This window comes from Mesitornis unicolor, unplaced genomic scaffold (genome assembly GCF_000695765.1).
Source record: "Mesitornis unicolor isolate BGI_N332 unplaced genomic scaffold, ASM69576v1 scaffold24195, whole genome shotgun sequence".
Classification (NCBI taxonomy): Eukaryota; Metazoa; Chordata; class Aves; order Mesitornithiformes; family Mesitornithidae; genus Mesitornis; species Mesitornis unicolor.
In genome coordinates this window covers 35,940-54,098 of record NW_010186742.1, presented here as the reverse complement: position 1 = coordinate 54,098, position 18,159 = coordinate 35,940, and the positions used below count along the sequence as shown (strand labels likewise).

Below are 18,159 nucleotides of genomic sequence, written 5' to 3'. Positions count from 1 at the left end.
AAGTCAAACTCCTTAATTTGAAGGTGGGCAATACCATGTAGTCCCAGGCAGGCAGAACCTCAGGCCGCTTCGCTGGGAATCTTTGCAGCAAACATAACAGCTCATCCTTGAGGAGGGTCCTTGGAGCATCCCAGAGGTGCCGCTGCCTTGTGTGCAGAATTGGGATGCTTTGCTACAAGTGTGTGCTAATACAAGATGCTATGATAAGTTTTCATTTCAAGATACCTTTTCCAAAAGTTAGATTTTTATATGACACCATCTCATTTAAGTTCTAAAAAGGTGGAAGTTGTACATTAGTGCTTTTACATGATCTCTTTGTGAAGCCGTGCTGCAGAGCATGTAATGGAGGCGTAACATAATTGATGTGTAAAGCTTGCTGGGCAGCTATGCTCTCAGCACATGATTCTTGGTTGTATGAAGCTGTAAAAGGACATTGTACTTCCTGTCTGAGAAGTACACAATGTACCTCTCCCTATTAATATTATGTGACTGTCAATATTGAATATTGAACTTCTAGCAACTAGCTCATTTGTTTAAGGGGAGACTTTTTACATTAAAAAAGCAAGAGGCAGCCAAAGTTCTTACAGAGAATAGGTTTGGAGTCTTCTTTTCCTTGAAGAATGTGGCTTGCCTGCAGGGGTGAAGAAGCGTGCTTCTGCTTGTGCAATGAGTTTTGTGCTGAACGAAAATGCTGCAGCCTCCTGAAGTGACATGACAGGACTATCTTTATAGTTAACCTTTCTTAAAAATAAAGTAAATGAAAAATAATGGAAGCTTGAAAGATCCTCCATTTTACAGTCAAATAACTAACTTTGGTTGATTTTTTTTAATGTCTTTGATGTTTTGTTTTTTTTTTAATTCGTAAGAGGTTTGTAAATTATTTTGAACAAAGATTTTGCTCATGTAAATAATAAAATTGGAATTCACCAGAAACAGTCTTCTAAGGAGCTAACTTGCAAGATCTGGCATACTTCTCAGGCCTTTTTTCCCCCCCTGTTATTTAAAAAGGGATGGGGAAATATATTATTAATGAACCTAAGTATCATTGATTGAAGCCTGCAGATATGCAAGTTATTTTGACAAGAACTCCAAAAATACACCTGTCACAACAGAGCAGTTAAAACTAATGAGATTTAATAATATATACTAAATAAATGAGGAGAAGTACAAGAAGAGCACTGTAGAGAATCGATGTATACATTTCAGTACTCTGCTGAAGTGATGGTGTCCTCGCCTACTCTACCCAGTTGCAGCAGTGTGTGCTGGTGGGCATGAGAGGTACCTTTATCGTGCAGGATCCCATCCTGGTCATGCTCAGAGGAGGTAACAAAGACTAGAAAAATATGATGGTGTCCCTTTTTTAATCCATCACAATAGGTATTTGAGTATAAATAGAGTAATGTGATGTATAGTGAGAGGACAGTATGTTGTTGTTTGCAAGAGCATTTTCATGTGAGTGGTGTTAATTTGAAAAGTTTCACTCTACAGAGCTAAGTAATATTTACTGTGATTGATCAGTACCTAAAAATATGCAGAACATACTTGAACAAATGGAACATTGATTTCCCTTGTTTTCCTCTGAGTAGCTGAAGATTATTGATTTTTAACCAGTAGGATTTTTTTGTGCAATGCAAGTGTGCTTAGCTTCTATAGAAGAGTCTTAGTACAATCCATAGAAACAAATGGTTGGAATTTGAAGTGTTATAAACTATGCTTAAATAAAATGCAATTTTGAATAAGAGCCAGAACAGACTTAATTTTTCTAAAAATTCCTTGCTTGTTGCCTGGTGGAGCAACTGCAGCTGGGTGTAGAACAGTCTAGTTGCAGTGTGTATGAAATCAGAAATTTGAACTGTCCTGTGTCTGGGGAGGGGGTGGGGGGGCAGTCTCCATTTCAGAAATGAGAAGTTCCTCTGTAGCTCTGTGTGAAAGAGTGACCTCCCATCTCGGCTGTCCTCTTGGGATGTATGCTTCTTCTCTCAGAGCTCTTGGTACTGTATTTGCAGTTCATGTGTTCAGGGACATGACCTTACCAGCAAAAGGGCGGGCTCTGACACTTTGGTGGGGTAGTTGTGCAATCCTACCCTTCCTTTTACTTCGGAAAAGACAATATGTATTTAATATTTCCATCTAGAAAACTGTGAGATGCCTGCTTTTGATTTTTCTCCCTTCTGAGGAGCACTTAGGCTTAGCATCCTCTACAAAACCCAGGCAGGATATCCCTGCTCTCTTGCTTCTCTGAATCTTGTAGTCTTTCTCTATCTTAAGGCAGCTTGCCACTGCTGTCATCACTTCTTGCTGTCTGCATTGCTTCCCCTTTGCTTTGCTTTTCTCCACTCCCTTCTGTATTCAGATGATTGCTGATCTGCATGAAGCAGCAGGAAAATAATGCATTCGGTAATTTAGGTGCAATCTATTCTTGCCAGCAGTTTCACTTGAAAAATTTTGTTTTCGTGGCTACCATCCCTGGCATGCACCAAAAGCTTTCTATTTGAATAAATGTTGTCAAAGCTTAATGCCCTCATGGAATGCCTTTTTTAATGTAGGTTTTATTTCTTTATGAAACAGCAAAGACAAGGTCAGAGAAGAATTCAAGATACTGAATGCAGGATACTTCCCTTGCATACCCATGCCCAAACTGGGCTATGCACTAATCAGGAAGCAAGAAGCATCTGCCTCCTTAATTGGGTTGGTTTAAAGTTTTATGCTGTCTGGGCAATTTCAAATTATGGCAGTGATCCTGCAACATTAAGGTCGAAGAGATTACTGATATGTATAGCTATTCATGAGACAAGACTTTGCAGACTGTACTTAGTGGTCTGGAGAATCATGCAGAATAAAAATCAAGTTGAAACTGTGTGGAATTTTTCTCATTTACTAGAATTTGTAGTTTTAAACAATTTTGCTAACTCTTTAATATTTATGAGGAGTCCTGATCTTTTATTATACATATTCAATTATTCATTTGACTCAAAGGATGAAGAGAAGCTGGGAGGATTTTTTTAATCTAAAGGCTGTCTTTAGTTTTCTCTCTTCTAATCTAATACTTTACATTTTAAAAGAAAACATATAAATTATGACTCAGAAAAACATCAGAACAGCATTTAAATACTTACATTTGGCAATGTCCCCAAGCTCCATAAAATAAAGCATAAGCTACTGCTTAAGTAAGAATTGTTCTTCTAAACTGGGGAAACAAAAGAGAGAAACATAATTCATGTTCTTAGATCAGGCAAATTCCAAATTGAATATATCCTATGAACTTCTCAATTCAAAAAGGTTTTATTTTGTTCTTTATCTCATAGCATTTCTAGTCCATAAGTCTATTCCATAGCATAAATGTCCATTCTTCAGTTTTGGCTATGGAAGAGTGTAAGCAACTTTCCTTTTTTTCTTCCAGTTAGGCTTGTTCTCCTGATGCTGTGTGTTGACATAAAATATGCAGTCAGTATTTTAACACTGTGAAAATACATTATCACAGACCTTCTCAAGCTTCCTTTTCCTCTTTTCTTCTTTTTTGTATCCCACCTATTAAACTTAAGATATTTGTCATTAACTACCAGGAGGAGGCATTCAAGAGAGTAAAGTCAAGCTGATGAGATTACTCCAGTTTATCTTCGCATCTCTAAATTGCAGGCACATATGCTTCATTTTGCTTTTGTACAGAGCCTGGTCACAGCTGCTTTTACCCTTTCCCTTTCCTTGGACTGGTGTGTACTTGAAATTGATACCTAATATCTTTTTTGAAGCAGGAATTTTCATATTGACTTAAAAAAAAAATCTTCGTGAAGTGCAGTAGAAGGATAACGCATAATCACAAAATAACCTCAAATCCACTGGTGGTGCAGGATAGGGGTGACAAAAGAGAGATCTGTAGAAGTTCCAGCAAATATAAAGATGGAAATACCATGCATATATATCAATTAATCCAAAGGAAGCCTTTTAAAATAAGCTTGAATGTTGCATAAACCTTTGCATGCTACTACACTTAAAAGTACAGGTGAGGGTGATCAAAGGCTGCCTTATAGCAATTAACATTAGGAGATGCCTGCTCTGGCATGTCTTCCCTGATGGGAAATGTGTGTTGAGAAGCAGAAATGCTCATCCTCGGATTCAGCTACAGAAGGTTCTTCATCTGAAAACGGCAAGCAGAACACTCAAGAAGCAGAACTATTGACACAGTGGAAAAAATGGTCTTAAACTAAAATGTTTGTAGTACACATGTAGCTTCATGTGATATCATGTTTACTGTTCATCCTAAAGAGATCTTACACACTTTTACAAAGTTTTAGTAACTTCTTGTAAGCTTCTCAGTTTCACTCCTAACCTTGTAAAAGCTCTCAACTTCTGTAGAGAGTAATTTGAAAATGTTCAGATGAAAGACACATACGTGTGCCTGTGTGGAACCTTCTGATGAGATTTACCCACTTTTCTTCCCACCAGGTTTGGAGGAGACCAGCCGGTGTACATCAATATTATTAGAGATCCTGTCAATCGATTTTTATCCAATTATTTTTTTCGACGTTTTGGAGACTGGAGAGGAGAACAGAATCACATGATCCGTACCCCCAGCATGAGGCAGGAGGAAAGATACCTGGTATGTTTAAGCAAAAGGCTCTGATCACCAAGTTCCCAGCGTCATCACATAATGGTGATGTTCAAACTGCATGCTTGAAAAGTGGGAGGCTGAGGTGTCTTCCATCTTGCTTTTCTTCGCCTGTTTCTGTCATGCTTGGTCCTTAGTTTGTTTGACTTCAGTATGTAGAGTGTTGCTGATGAACTCAGTGATCCAACTTGATCTTCCATAAGCCGACAGCAAGTCCCAGTTTGCCACCATTGAATTATGGTCCTTTCACTGAGTTGGATTTGCATTGCATAGTGGTTAGACATGATAATTCTGCCTATATTGATCACTGTGAATATTCAGACAGATTTTTAGGTTGAAACTATGTCTGTAACTGCAGCCTCAGAGGAAAATTGTGAAATGGAGCAATTCAGTGAGCCCAAGCCTCTGAAGTTCTTGCTGGTAAGGTGTGCATAGGGTTCTTTATAGCAGGGCTCTGATCTCATTTCTTGGTTTGGTTTTGTTGCCTTTTTTTGATTAAGAAGGTGACAATAATGCTGGATAAGTTGTTCATAATACGTTTTAATTTTGTGCAACTGCTGAAATGTCGTAACGCCTGTCAGCTTTTGTCACAGACCAGGGCCTCATGGCTGTAGGTGTTGTACAGATGCTGCACACTGACGCTTTCCTAAGAGGACAAAAACAGTGGAATTAATTTTTACCCTCTCTATAATGGAGATCCAGTTTGATCGAACTCAGCCTTCAGCCACACTTGAACCTGCGGAGGTTTCAGTGACGCAGAAGTGTCAGGACAGCTTGAGGGTCTGCTGTGAGGTGTTGCAGACCAGACAAAATGTCAGAACAAGAGAGGGCTGTGACTTTCGGAGAACAAAGAGAGAGGATGTTTTGATGATGTTTTGGAGGGGCAGTAGGGTAAAAGATGTGGTGTGGATGAGCCACGGAGAACACAGCCCTGAATGACTGTGTTTCAGTCCTAGCTGAAATCAGATGGATCCAAGAAGGGCTGGGGTTTTTTTTCCCATATGACAAGGCTGTGTTGATTTATTTTGTACTTTACTACTGTTGTTTGTCATGCAAAGCCCTGTGAACAGATAAGCTTATAAATTATTAATAATGGAGGGAGGGAGGTATCAGTGAGCTGTATAGCCTTAAACTTTAATGGTATCTGCTATGCAGATATAAACTAATTTCAATAATGTTGCGAAGGATTTCTTATTTGCTGTATGTTTAGAGGTGCCAAAGAGGTTCCTGTTACCAGCTGAGCAGGTTTTGACCTTCTGGTGTGCAGAATTGGAGGCAGTACCAACAGCTTTGCATGCCTTGCATGTGGACTTCTGTTTCACCGTCTGTGAATGGGGGTCTCTTTGGTATCCTTGTCTGCAGAAATGAATGCAAGATGTTGGGTTGTTTTTTTTTTACTACATCATTATTATTATTTTCTTAAGTGCTGTCATGTTTTCTTTTTTGAAAATATTAGAAATGAGCAGTACAGGCTGTACTTCACTCTGAGTGCCTGTCCTTCTCATTTGAAGTGAAATGTGCAGTGTTTGGCACCTCTCACAACTGACTGACTTTGTAAAAACTGGTATTAATTTAGTACCGCCTGTGCAGTTTAAGATTTGATATGTACAGCCAGTAAAATTTTGCTTTAAGCAGAACTGGAATGAATGGATCTAATTCCTGTTGATTGTGTTGGTTTAAAAGCTAATAGAAAGAAAGCATTTTACATTTTACATTTTTGTTTGCATTGGGATGTTCTTCAAGAAATTTATTATTTATACTCACATGCACATATGTACACATACACAGATCAGCACAAACTTTATAATGAAAGGCTGTCTGAGGTCAGTAGTCATTTTGTTCAAAGGGCAGTTTGTCAGCATCCTTTATAAAAATTATTTTTGTTTTTTTCGTTTTGATCGTCTCTGTTGGTAATTCAGTGTTAGAATCCTGGAAATTTTTTCGGAATCTGTTCTCCATCCCTCCTTGGCAAACCATGGCTGTGACTTGCACTGCTCAAAGAGGGCAGTTGCTCCTATCACAGTAACATACAGGCCACCCGCCAATGAAATTAATTTTAAGAAAAGCTGCTCATTCTGAATGTTAAGCATTTTTAAGGCCTGTGCTGTCCAACCACATAATACATTGCCTGACTGCATTTTAATCTTTTCCTTAGTGGTGCAAGGAAATCTGCTGGCATATATTTTAAACTCAGGTAATGAATTTTGTGGAACAGTAGCTTCAGAAGTCAGCTAAATCAATTGCCTGATCTACCTGTGAAGAAAGTAAGCAGCCAGTTTTACCTCAGAGTATGGGCCAGTGCGGCCCTTTGACACTGGACTGATGGCTGTCCTGGTTGCTGGCCTCGTACCCCAATTTTTATTTATTTGTTTTATTTTTTTAATTTTAAACTCAAAGCATTGCTTTTTTACAGGGGACTATTTGGAGGATAAGCTTCGATTTAGCATATTAAATAGTTTCTATATTGATCACAGTATTAAACCCAAATCATTTGGGGTGAAGTGACCCTGACTGTGAGCAGAGACATGAAAGCAGGGGGAGGATATGAGAAGCTTTTACTTTTCTTCCTCCATCATACCTCAGATCAACAGCTAGGAACATACAAAACTGCCTACTGCTCCACAACTTTGAGCTCATTGCTGAAAAGCCTGAGAAGCATTGTGTTCACAGCAGTTACAGACTTACAAAATGTACTTGAGAAACTGTGAATGTAACTCCTCTGTTTTACCACAAGAGTCAGGTTTGCCTGTGGAAAGATGTACAACTTTTGAAACTGGGGTATTAAGGGATAATTGTGCTTTTCTCAACCATGATGTTCCTGGCGTCACATCTCTTGGAAGGTGGTGTGGGCAACTGGGAACCTTTCCAGGCAATCCTGGCATCTTGGTCAATAGCTGCCAACACTGGCCCTCTCCCTTGAAAAGCTGAGGGCAGCATGCATTTTTTCTCAGAAACTGCAATGTGAAAGTGTGGGAACTCAGCACCTCTATAAAGTGGGCTCTTAGGGGAGAAAAAGCATTTTAAGATCAGGTTTTGTGTCTTATGAACTCTTGCTTTGCAATCGGGTTGTGATATCTTTAATGACAGCATTCCCACCCCTCAATTCTGACCTTTAAGAAAAAAAGAGGGTTGAAAAGAAACCAAAACCAACCACCTTGAAGTCATGTAGTACCTTGGGCACTGTTTTTTAACTTGGAAAATCTGAACGGCTGACATTGCAAACATCAGAAACAGAGAAATTTCTACCATACACTGATCATTTGAATTTTTCTCTGAATAGAGCTTGAGGCTTTGACTCTGTTCCAGAGAAAACAACCATTCATTCAGGAGTCAGAGAAATTGTTTTAAATGTTTTGGTAAATGTCTGTGTTTACCAAAACTTAATTGAAAGCCAGGATAGAAAACAAGCCCTTTATTCACGAGTCAGATACGGCAGAGGCAGCTGCTGCAATGTGAGACTTTCCACCCAGATCAGCCAGCTCCTTGTCCTGACCCGGCATTTTCTCTGCTGGAATGAGTTACTGTCAGTCACCTAAAGAGATCACTTCCAAGCTTCCCCAAAATAAAGAGCGGTAACACATAGGCATGGAATATGGCAGAGAGATAATCATCTGAAATGGTGGCAAGCATCTCAGGTCAAGCCTCACGGACACTCATGCAAGAGTTGCCATACCTTATGTTCCTGTAAGATGAGATAAATTCACAAAAGTTAATTTAAATCCATTGTAGTGAATGTGTTTCAGGTTGAGCTAGATTTCTTAGAGTAAATATTCTTCAGTAAGGAAAGTAAACCCTTATCAGTGCAGCTGTGAGTGCTGCTGCTACCAAGCAAGAGAATAATAAGCACCAGATTATTTAGTTTAAAGCTTGAATGTGCAGAATGTAGGAAGCACTCCTGATAAAGAGAGGAACTGCCATAAATATTTGAAAGCTTTGCATTTAAGTTGTTCTTTCCAGAAAGTTTGTTACTAATTACCTAATATTTATTACAACTGCAGCATGAGACATCAAATATGGGTTTTCCATCTTTCCTTAATACTTGCTAAAACTTTTGATCTAAGACAACTAAGGCTGACTGTGTGTGTGGAGTGGTGTGGGCTGTGTATTGTTGCCTGAATTTGCAGAAAATCTAGTTTTATGTGATGCTGATCTCTGTTAGGCTCACAAATAGCATGGCTCCTAACTCACTCAAGTACAAAATCTAAACATCTTTGAGTTATTTTGTCAAAAGAGATAGGTTTTGTATAAAAAGATGAATCAGTAAATAATACCTTGTCACCTACCTATAGGACACTTCAGATTTTCGTTGTAATTAGTGTTTAAGTTGCACCGCATCTCTGTCAGGCTCAGCATAGTCTTTCAACTTCATCTCTGAAAATAAATACGCTTTTCTCAGCTAAAAATAAAAATACTCTAACAATATTCAGCCTCAGTTATGCTAAAGATTACTCATGCAAGTAATCCCATAAAGGAGCATCTGTCTTTTTGTCTTTTAAGTTAAATATTAAAATATTTGTAAAAAGTTTGTTAGGATTACTGCAAAGGAGGGGAGTAAAATTAAAAGGACACCAGGGAACTTTCAAGTTGACCTGGTTTGAGCTAAATAGAACTAATTTTCTATTTAGTGATTTTACTTTTCAGCTCAATCCTTCTAAGTGGCAGAACTTGCTGAAAACTAGCAGCATGTTTTTCCCAGACAGTGTGCTGCTACTGATAATCTCAAGGCCAGTTGTCTTACCATGGGTGCTGTGTCTGAGCCTACGGGGAAAAGCAGACCCAAAACTGACCAACTAGGTATTCCATCCCACATACGTCATACTCGGTATAAAGCGAAAGGATCACGAGAGTCTCGACCCTTCTTTCATCTTGGAGCCCTTCCGTCTCGGACCCTTCCATCCCTCTCAATCCTGCAATGGCCGAAGTCCAAGCAGAACTCTGCTAGTTCATCTGCCTCTGATCCTGCTCCCACCTGCTGATGGGTCTGGTCTGGGACTTTCCCAGTGCCCTGCTCTGCCAAGCCTCTGGTGACGTATCATGCCCATCACTCTCATGAGTGTGTTTCTTTATTAAAGAGGCAGTGGGAGAGTTGCCTGCCTACAGGTTTGGTGGAGGAGAGAGCAGAGGGTTCATTTCTATATGGGATTTTTCTGCTGCGGACCTCAAAAGAGGCTGCATGTGTCTGTCAATTGAACCTTGGAACTTTCGAGGAGGGTCTGGTAAATGTGGTTAATATTATTTAGATTGGAAATGTGAGGCATGCAGAGGTTAAAATTATATGCCTAAGTCTGTACAGTGCATACCAGATATTAGGAAGTTAAATATATAAATTTTAAAGTACATTTTGCAGTTACTGTGTTCAGAGCTGTACTTAAATGACTAAATGTTTTATGCATCCCCAGTCTTTTCCCTAACTTTCCCCCATACACAGTGTAGTCATTTTGCTCCCTGTGCTATATATCAGTGCTGAGATGGTTTGAGTTGGTCACTGGACATCCCACAACATGTCCTGAGATACCACGCAGCTTTGCAGCTGTAGGCCTGGGATGAGGCTCACACAGTAGCATCAATCTCTGCGGCTGGGACGGGGCTGCCGGGGCGGCAGTGCTAAAGCGCAACCACCTGTCAGCTGACCCAATTAGAACAGTTTGCTGCTTCTTCCCTCTAATGAGTGCTTTTAATAGTCTCCAGCTGTTCCCTTTTACTGCATTAACTCCTCGCAGCAAAATTTCTGGCTCTTTTTAGTAACTCTTCATCTGCTGTGTACGCACCATCTTTCCCTTAGTCTTCCGTTTTGTGTTAATAATTTATTGAACCACAAAGTTAATGATCATTCAGACCTCAGCTGGAGGAGGGCCTCATTAAACAACTTATAAATTCTAATATTAAAGGAAATGTTTTCATGGCTGACATTTACTTTTCAGTGACTTTAATTTACAAACCAATATTTTTTTTTAATGTTCCCTTGTGGAGCTTGCATTCCAAACACTGCAACGTTTTGCAATTATACAAAAGCAAGAAATGTGCCTTCCAGATCTGTTTTCATTTACTAGTCTGAGTCAATTGCACATAGTAAATAAGCATTATACCATTGGTTAAGATTCATGTAACTCATAATACATACTTACATTAATAGTAAGGATAAAAAGATCTGGATTTTATTAATACTGTGCTTTTATTTTAATGATACCATTCTATATTGCATTCCTTTTCCTGGAGGCAGGATACAGGATAACCACAATATTTTGCTTCAGAATGTAAAAATGTGAGGTATTTTTTCATAGAATATTGTACTGGTCTGAAAATTTCTGGCTGTTCCAGATGTTAAGAAACTATATGAGAAACCAGAAGCCAAGTAGGCAAAGAGTCCTAAGCACTAAGTACCCACAATCTTATTTAAGCTTAACATTGCTACAGTGTCTTAGCACCACCAATAAGCAGTATATGGTATTTAAGATGTTCGTGTATGTACTAAGTTATGTTCTTTTTTTTTTTTTAAGAACTTAGCTGTATTAAATAAGTTGAGAATGGTGAATCTTCATTTCTATGGCAATTTTGCCATGTTTATTATTTGTGCCTTTCTGAGCACGAATAGAGGATAGCACTTGATGTTCTCTTTTGTGTTCTTTTCTGGTTTTTTATGTGTTGTGGTAGCCTGGGAAACTAGTTTTCTTCAGCCTCTCTATAGGAAGCTATTTTTTGTAGAGTGGAAAATCCCAAGCACAGAACAAAGAGTCTAATATAGTGATGCTGGCCTTCTAAGGCCATATAAACTGTATAAGAGAAAGAGGGTATGTCCGTGTTATATTTTCAGATTTTTTGAGATTGAAACAAGAAGAGAAAAGAACATTCTTGTATAGCCTAGGAATAAAAGCCAACCTTGCCTAAGCAAAGGTGGGAAAGCAGTTGGCAGGGAGCAGGGCGGGGGATAATCCATATTTCACACAGAAAACGATGGATTATCAGCGGACTGTTACAAGTCGGTAATGAGATCATGCATATGTGGCGAATGGTTCTACCATAGCTACAGCTCAGTTCTCAGTAGCAGTCAAAAAAAGGCAAATCAAAAGCAACAGAGAGCAAAACGGAGAACCTCATTGTGTATAAATCTGTAGTGTGGCTGCATTTGACTTCCTTCGTTTGACGTTTGTGGCCTCCCATTCCCAAAATGGGTTTGGAAGAACTGGAAAATACTCGGAAATGGGTAGGAGAAACAATGAAGGTATGGAATAATTTTCATATGAGGAGTGATGAAGATTAGGACTTTAGAGACGACCAATTTCCAGGAGGCATGGAAAAGCTGCATCAAGGATGATTGCTTGTGGGCTGTTTCAGTGCAAGACCTAGAAAATCCCAACTGGAATGGCCAGATCCAAGAAGGTGCAGAAAGATGTGATGGTTCGGGCAGCATGTCCGAACATGTAACAGTTTATATGTATTAAAAAAGGAAACCTTTTAGGAAACATTTCTTTACAGAGTGGGTGGTCAAACACTGGAACAGGCTTCCTAGGGAGACTGTTGATGCCCCAGACCTGTCAGTGTTTTGGACAATGCCCGTAACAACATGCTTTATCTTTCAGTCAGCCCTGAATTGGTCACATGCTTGGACTAGATGATTGTTGTAGGTCCCTTTCAACTGAAGTATTCTACCCTATTCTGCTCGACTCTGCTCTGATTAAAAAAGAGTAAATATGTAGCCATCAAGGGCTATTAATTGCCGAGGCAAGATCTCTCAAACAGAAAATCTCTGGTAAGTACATAGCCAGAGTCTCAGGGGTACCCAGAACAGGGTTCTTTGCATACAGCACAAGTTCCTCACAGCCCATACTGTTTTTCTGAAATTAGTGACTTCTCTGGGTAAATCAAAAGCAAACTTTGTAATTACATGCTTGCAAATGAATTCTACTACTAGGTGGTTTATATAAGAGAGTTACCATTATAGACATCTCAAGTTGAATGTATTGTATCTTGACTTTAAAGCAACTGAGTGTTCTTGGTTTTATGCCATAGTGGCTAAGATTTTGTTGTCTTACAGCACAGCTGATCAGATGAAGTTTTGTAATTTCCAAACTGACACTGAAGCTCTTAATTTTTAACACTGTAATGACTATTCTCAATTTATATTAAAAAGCTAAGATATGATTACATTTAAAGTATGAATAGCACCCCTATGTTTACATTATACACTGTTAATAGTAAAGGTACCAAAACAGAAGATGTTAAAATCTTTAAGATAGTGGGTTTAAACATTTTTTTCCATGCATGCTTTGCAGAAGAAAGTAATTTCTTGACTTTGATGTACAATAGTTTCAGTATGGATGAGTCTTCAAGTGTTTTGATAATTTTTCTAAGTCTCAATTTGAGTATTTGTGTTTTCAGTTCCTCGTTTATTTTGTTAATGTGAAAGCAACAGGAACACATCTAAGGAGACACTTAAATGGTTCTCAGTAAGTGATAATTTAATAATTAGCTGGCAAGTAAACATTTCAGGAGAATGGAAAAAAGAGAATCTGTTTGTGATGTGAATGTTATCTTCAGTGCATAGTCCAACATATTGTGCATTGTGAAGCCTTAAAGTAGTCTTTAGTAGCTATCAAGTGAAATTAATTATTGATTGATATTTTGCTTATCTAAAGTTGGAACAGAATGATTTTTAGAACTGCAGTGTTTTATCATTCAAAAGAAAAAAATGCCTCCAATTTCCCTTTCTGTTAGTATAAATTTTAAATTTAATCTTTTAAAAGTTGCTTTTTATACATGGCCTAATTAACAGATGGGGCACTGACCAGCAAACAGTCTTTCTTAAAAATATGATGTAATCATATATATGTGTGTGTGTATATGTTTAGAAGTCTGGCTTTTTGAAATGTTTGGTACTGTACTCATGTATAATTTAAAAAATGTTTTGAAGTCTTGTCTAATGAAATGCTGGTGAAGGGTCTGGAGAACAAGCCTGATGAGGAGTAGTTGAGGAAGCTGGTGTTAAGTTTGGAGAAAAGGAGACTGAGGGGAGACGTTATTGCTCTCTACAACTCCCTGAAAAGAGGATGTAGCAAGGTGGGTGTTGACCTCTTCTCCCATGTAACTAGTGACAGGACAAGGGGTAATAGCCTCAAGTTGCACCAAGGGAGGCTTAGATTGGATATTAGGAAAAATTTATTTACTGAAAGAGTGGTCAAACACTGGAAGGGGCTGCCCAGGGAGGAGGTGGAGTCACCATCCCTGGAAGTGTTCAAGAAGCATCTGGATATGGCACTTCAGGGCATGGTTTAGTGGGCATAGTGATGTTAGGTTGATGGTTGGACTTGATGATCTTAGAGGTCTTTTCCAACCTTAATGATTCTGTGATTCTGTGAAATCATGGTAGACTTTTGTAGAAAACCCTTTATTATTTAGTAAATACGCTCCTAAGTACGCTCCTTTCTAGGAGTACCTGATTGCTTTATGCTCTAACCACCTTAAATGAAAACTGTTTTATTGACAGTGTGATGGGGAAGGAAACTACAGAACCTTTTAGTCCTCTTGACTAAAGAGGAAGAGCAGAGAGAGGCAGCCCTGCCTTTACTGCCAATATAATGAACATGCTCAGGCTGTGGTGTGATAATGTAATTTCAAGCAGTCAGATATTCGCTTCACTCTGCAGGTGTCAAAACTTGCAGGAACTGACAACCCGTGAGAAGAAAACTGAATTTATTAGCCCGTTTTACTCCTTGTCTGTCATTCTCCTTCCTCTTTCCTTTTTGTGGCTTATACATAACTTTTCTGGCTGTCAGCACTGCCAGCGAAGTGAAATAAACTGAAATCCTAAAACATATTAACTAAAGCAAAGCTGAATCTCTGCGGCGGTGGATGGCAGGGAGAATTCAGGATGGTGGCATTAGGAGAATGGCCTGCCCATGGCACACAGATGATGTGGTGAAGGATAGCTGTGTTTTTATAAAAGCATCTGAGGCTGTCCTCAGCTTTAGGTGTTTGTTGTCAACAAAATATTTTCCTATGGTGTAATTTTTTGGTAGTGGTGCAGACTCTTCTGTTGACTGCAGAATGACTGGGTCACACTTGTGAATTCTGTATTTTTAAGACTTTGAAGTAGTTAATGTTGAAACCACATGGAAGTGGAGATGGCGTGTTACAGAAAAAAGGAACATTCAGTGCCCAGGCACACTCAAGACTTAGTTTATCCTAGTTCTTCTGAAGTCTCTAGAGCTTATTATAGGCTACAGAGTGCTGCTCAGCCAGCCCATCAGGCAGAGCCTGCCAAGCCTTTACAGCTTCTTGCCTTGCTGCCTTTCCCAGTGACTGCACGGTATCTAGGCTGTCTCTGCACACACACACCCAGCAGGTATGGGTGCTGAAGGGTCTCTGCCGAGGTTTCTTTTGGATGCTAAAGCTGATGTACTGTTGTCTGCCCAGGCTATAAATAGAACTACTATTGCCTGTGACCAGTAATTCTTCTGCTGGGGCAAGACCTATCCAGTACTGTCTGTTTGGACACTGTCAGACCATGGCTTTAAGGTTTGGCTTCTCACTAAAGAGCAGCTTGGAGCATCACAGAAAAGATGCATGCTCTGCTTAGTTCAACAGTGTAATCTTTCAAATTAGGATGTCATGTGAATTTAGGATGAAGAACAACTAGAAGGAGCTGGAGGAGTAGATAGAGGAGAAGAGAAGGGAGACATGAGGTGATGTGTTGGTAGGAATGGGAGAAGTCTCAAATCCATATCCTCAGTTCAGGGATCACAGCGTTTTCCAGGATGGTGTTGCTGTTTGTTCAGGTCTTTCTAGTGAGATGGGGGAAGAGACCAAAAAAAAAGAGAGAGACTACTTGAATTAAAATGACTTGCAGGAATGTCTGATTCAACAATAAAAATTTTACCATGTGAGATTTGAGGCTATCTGTGGCCACTGTTGAGACTTGCTTGTCCTCTCAGAGAGCACTTCCTATTTTAGAGCACACGGTCTTTACCCTGGGTATTGCCTTGTCAGGACAGGGAGTGCTTCCCTGTGCAAGACACACCTCCCCATGCACTGCTGGCATCAGCCCTCTGCATCTCTCATGAGTAGAGAAGGACAGGCGTGGATTTCCCTGCAGTGTCAAGTATCAGCATCCTCCTTTGCTGAAAGAAGACTGTGTAGTGTAAGTAGTAAGTAAATGTAATAAAAAATACCTAAATTGTAGGGCTCTTGCATTCATGACATTGTGAACACAACGCATTGCAAGCTGAGTAATGTCCCTTTTTTCTTTTCATTTAAAATTAAAATTGACTATAATTCTTGACTGACTAAACACGCAAATAAAGGAAAGAGCCCTTTGTACAACAGTTAAATTTGCACCTCTGTGCTACATTTTTGGTTTTGTTTGTGTCTCATTGCAGAATGAACAGATCTGAACTGTGGAATAGTTTTCCCAAAAAACAGGTGTTTCTGTCTAGTCTTGCTCTGTTTGCTTCAGTATGCTCCTGTGATACAGAGAACAACAACGAAATGCCATAGGTTTGTGTTGGCAACCAGATTGGATAGTTCTCTCCAGTTGGTTGGTCCTGCCTATGAAGTGGCTGGTGCCACAGCAGTGCTCTTCAGGTGCCAGATGTTCCAGAAATCAGAATTTCCATTTTGGCATAAAGAGCATTGCTACAAAGGTCTTTTTTTTTCTTAGAGACTTTTTTTTTTCCAAAAGTGTAAGTTGTGTTATGAGGTTATCAGCATACCAATAGCTTCAATCTCCAGACTTGTATTAGGTGTCTTCCCTTCTCATTTTTTTCCTGAAGGGATATGAAAGGATGAGGGACTTCAGACAACGGGGCAATGGTTTGGCTTCTCTGCCAGACCGATAAGCAATTGCAATCAAAAGAGTAGGTGGCAAGTTTTGCTGCTTTGGGAAGACTGATGGCTTCTGTGCCTTGAGACAAGGACGAATTCAAACCACACTAAGGTGCCTTGGCATGTGAATGAAATGGAGACCCAATGGAAATAAACGCAGGCATGGAAGGGTCACAGGGAGTCCTTCAGAAGGCTATGCACAGCCTGATTCCTTCAGCCTTTTTGTGGTGGATTTTACTTGAATTCGAAAGAAAATAAAAATAGGTTTTGATAGCTTAGTGAGACAATGTTGCCAGAAGAAAATGTGAGGGAACAGACTGTGGCAAACTTCAGACCTGTATTTGTTGACATTGAGTTGAGGTTTGGGGCATTTGGCCATTGTTCTCTTATAGTCAGTCAAGTAAGGTAGAGTATGGAAATGCCAGGAGCTCATTTTCTTGTCTGTCTTATAATTCCACCTGATTGAAAGAAAGAAAGAGGAGAAAACAAGAAAGTGGTGTTAGCTGTTTCGAATGTGATCTTTTTTTTTTCCTTAAGATGTCTGTTTAAAGTCAAATAACCATATTGAAAACATGCGCATCCCTCACCAGTTGGCTGATGATGTTGCATGGCCATAAGCTATCGTGAGGCAGCTGTGGCCTGTCTTGAATGAAAAGTTAATTCCATCTTTCAGAAAAAGCAGTAGAACTTCCATGTCAGTTGAGAAAATACGTTGCCCATGAACAAGGTAGGGAAATTCTCCTTTGAAGTAAAAGCAGCGTTTGCTTTTTCTGATTTTTATTCTAAGCATTTTTTTTTCTGGTTGACTAGTATTTTCAAAGCTCCTCTGTCCTTTGTAACTGTAGTTTCTTTACATAAAATTGAAACAAAAACACCAAAAAAACCTCCCAGCAAATGGTGTTTAGCTGATTTTTTTGTTCAGAACTCTTGAAAATGGACTGCCATTGTTTCAGCGAAGCCGCCCGCTGCTCAGAGAATTACTGAAACACAGTCTAGTTAGGATACCTTGAACACAACTTTTTCCTATGAACTCTGATCCAAGCAAAGCCAGCCACTATTCATAACTGAGTTTGTCAAGAGCAATTTCCTTTTTCTTGAGGAAAAATCCACTAAAGTGTGGCAAATTGGAAACCTTCTATGGTGAATATGGGTTACTAAATCAGTTTGTTGTTTTTTTTATAAATTCTTTTTCTGTTCTTTTTAAAAGGAAAAAAACCCACCAAACTAAACTATCCATCAATTATTGAAGGAAAAAAATATTTTTTTTTTCAGAATGTAATCCAAAGAGGTGAGTCTTTGATAAACAGAAAGAAAAAAGCAGATTTTTATACTTTCTCCCTCCTTCTAGCAGAGTTCTTAACCTCCATGATTTTATAATTGATCTTGTTACTTGCTGTACATTTTGAAGCTGTAGCACCTGAAATGAGGCAATTGAGAGATTCTGGGTTTTCATATGGGGAGGGAGGCATGGGTTTGTTTTTCACAGCTGTAGGAAGGAACTTCAGGAGATGGCTGAAGGCTTAAAGAATTAAAAAGAGGCAAATAGGAACATCTATTATGCTTCCGAATCTTGTAATTTTAGGAGTTTTTAAGTACTTGGAGTTATCGATAGAGCGATAGTCTTGTCAAATTGACAAGTGGAATCTATATGTTTATTCCATTTTGTGGCTGCTATTTGGAATGGCAGTGCTACAAATGATGCAAAGTATCAGTAATTTTCCAGAAAAGCATCTGAG

The 18,159-nt window shown here is 39.2% G+C and overlaps 1 protein-coding gene across 1 annotated transcript in view; it reads left to right on the top strand.

Annotated features, from left to right (window-relative positions):
• UST (uronyl-2-sulfotransferase) overlaps positions 1-18,159 on the top strand; it is a gene marked incomplete at both ends in the record, with an annotated part of 55,388 nt that overhangs the window by 19,028 nt on the left and 18,201 nt on the right. The window contains one exon of the mRNA XM_010185232.1: positions 4,444-4,597. Coding sequence (XP_010183534.1) covers positions 4,444-4,597 — 154 coding nt within the window. The remainder of the gene's footprint in view (positions 1-4,443; positions 4,598-18,159) is intronic.